At 65.4% G+C, this 2,134-nt stretch overlaps 2 protein-coding genes across 2 annotated transcripts in view; one reads left to right on the plus strand and one right to left on the minus strand.

Moving 5' to 3' along the window:
• CHLNCDRAFT_51574 (hypothetical protein) overlaps positions 1–798 on the minus strand; it is a gene marked incomplete at both ends in the record, with an annotated part of 12,239 nt that extends 11,441 nt beyond the window's left edge. Inside the window, 4 exons of the mRNA XM_005848842.1 lie at positions 135–233; positions 446–500; positions 607–672; positions 781–798. Of these exons, the coding sequence (XP_005848904.1) occupies positions 135–233; positions 446–500; positions 607–672; positions 781–798 (238 nt within the window). The remainder of the gene's footprint in view (positions 1–134; positions 234–445; positions 501–606; positions 673–780) is intronic.
• A 686-nt stretch (positions 799–1,484) lies between these two features.
• CHLNCDRAFT_57509 (hypothetical protein) overlaps positions 1,485–2,134 on the plus strand; it is a gene marked incomplete at both ends in the record, with an annotated part of 5,063 nt that continues 4,413 nt past the window's right edge. Inside the window, 2 exons of the mRNA XM_005848626.1 lie at positions 1,485–1,498; positions 1,631–2,027. Coding sequence (XP_005848688.1) covers positions 1,485–1,498; positions 1,631–2,027 — 411 coding nt within the window. The remainder of the gene's footprint in view (positions 1,499–1,630; positions 2,028–2,134) is intronic.

The following is a 2,134-nucleotide window of genomic DNA, read 5'->3' on the forward strand; positions in this document are numbered from 1 at the left end:
CGAGAGAGAGAGGGGGCGTGGCTGCGCCGGGCGTTCACCTGCAGCCACAGCCTCGTAGCTGTACTGGGCCGCCGCCGCGCCTCCCGCTGCCGCGGGGCTGGGGGTGGGGGTGGGCGGCCTGATGAGCAACTCACCGCCTACGCCCTTGTACATGGCAGCGCCCGCCTTGCCCTGCACCTGCAGGCGCGTCTTGAGCACGTCCAGCGGGCACACCACCGTCGCGGTGATGGCGCCTGAACGGGCGGGCGGGCGAGGAGCGGGTGCGTGGCGGTGGCTGGGCTGGGCCAGGCAGGTGGCAGGCAGGCAAGCGGCTGGGCTGGGGTTGGGGGAGCCGGCTGTGCGCGGCCAGGGCGATTCTGAGCTGGGAGCTGCATGCATCGTGGCTGCTTCAGCCCCGACAGCCCAGGCGGCGGGTCCGGCGCTGCGCAGGCGCGCCGGTGCGCACCCGCTATTCCGCCTGCTATGGCATTGCTGATTTCTTTGTCGTCGGCCACCTTCCGCTGCAGGTGCACAGAGGGGAGTTGTGCGTGGGCAGGGCAGCAGCACATGCACAGGCGGCGGGTGCCGGCGCGGAGAGCGGCCCCCCAAAGGCTTCGTGCTAGCCACCAGGCCCAGCGGGTGTCTCAGGCTGGCATGGCACATTACGATGGCATGATTCAGGGGCGTGCCGACCTCCTCAGCACGGCAAACGCAAGGCAAGGAGGGTGATGCAGCGGCAGCTCATGGCAGCGAGAACGCAGCGACAGCTGCATTAGCTAGTAGATGGCTGCAATCCCGCACCTTGAACCTCTCCAGCATGGCTGCAGGCTGCAGGGCCTGCCGGCCCTCAGGGGCGGCCCCTCAGGCCGTGGGTTGGGCACCGCAGTCCCCTCCTCGCTGCGCTGGGGGCTGTACTTGACCAGCGGCCTGTGGTGTCACAGCATGCAGTGGCCAGCCGCCCGCAGGGTGATGGTCGGGGCCTGGTGCTTGAGGACCACGAGTAGCAAACCCGTGTTCAGTCCAAATTGAAGAATTACGCTCTCCTGAGATCTCCAAAGAAGCAGGAGAGGTGTCGAGCCTCCTGCTCTGCTCCACGCAGCAGGGCAGCATGGGCTCTGCGCACATGTGAGGCTTGCAAAACACTCATTTCGGCGTGTATTGTGGCAGGGGAGCGCACTCATGGTCACGGGCACACTCATGGTCACGGGGGGAGGGTCCCACCCACCAGCCGCCTCGGCGGCGGGCTGCTCAGCAGCGCAAGCCCAACGGCAGCTGCATTAAGCTGCGCATTGTCATGGTCCCTACAAACTGGGGCGTGCATTGAGCAGGCACGCTTCTCGACATGGCTGCACCACTCTGGCGCCTGGCGCCTAGCGGCTCCATGTCCGGGCACTCCGCGTCGGTTGGCGGCGGCAACAGCCCGCGCTGATTTGTCCACTCAGCAAGCCGCTTGCTGGGAATAAAGCGGCAGGCATGATGATTCTCATCGAGCAAGGGTTGCAGACATGCCACAAGCCACGTGTTGCCCGCTGATGTGGCACCTCCCCCGATTCGTCTGGCTCATCAGGCACGCTCTCTCCCGCGATCCCTCCCTTTCCTTCGCCTTTCAGAGTCTCTAAGGCTTCTATTTCTCCCCTCCCGCACCCCGCAGCTGCCGCAAATTTAAAATTATGAACCAACCTGTCATCCTTTATGCCTTAGAACGGCGCCAAAACGGCGCCAAGAATGTGTTTCTCACTAAGTCAGATGTAGAGGGCATCATCCGGATCAAGCAGGGCGACCAGCAGGCGCCCTCAGGCCGGCGGCGGCGGGGTGCGGGAGGGGGGGCGGCAGTGCAGGGCGGCGCCAAGAACTACAGCAAGAAGGTGCTGCAGTTCTTCCAGGTGCTGAAGGGCGCTGGCGGTCAGGACATCCTGTGCCGCTGCGTCAAGCGCAGCGGAGAGTGGCGGTGGTGCCCCGTGGTGCCGCTCGAGGAGCTGCCCCGAGTGATCAAGGAGCACCACGAGCGGGCGACTGGCTTCAGCGGTGTGGAGAAGCTGTACACACATGTGAGTGATACAAGGGGTGCAATGATGCCGCCAGACCAACTGGAGAGTGCTCTGCATCAGGCAGCAACCGGATGCATCGCAGCAAGCACGGGGGGTGCGGCACGGCC

The sequence above is a fragment of the Chlorella variabilis genome, assembly GCF_000147415.1.
Source record: "Chlorella variabilis unplaced genomic scaffold CHLNCscaffold_7, whole genome shotgun sequence".
NCBI classification, from domain to species: Eukaryota; Viridiplantae; Chlorophyta; class Trebouxiophyceae; order Chlorellales; family Chlorellaceae; genus Chlorella; species Chlorella variabilis.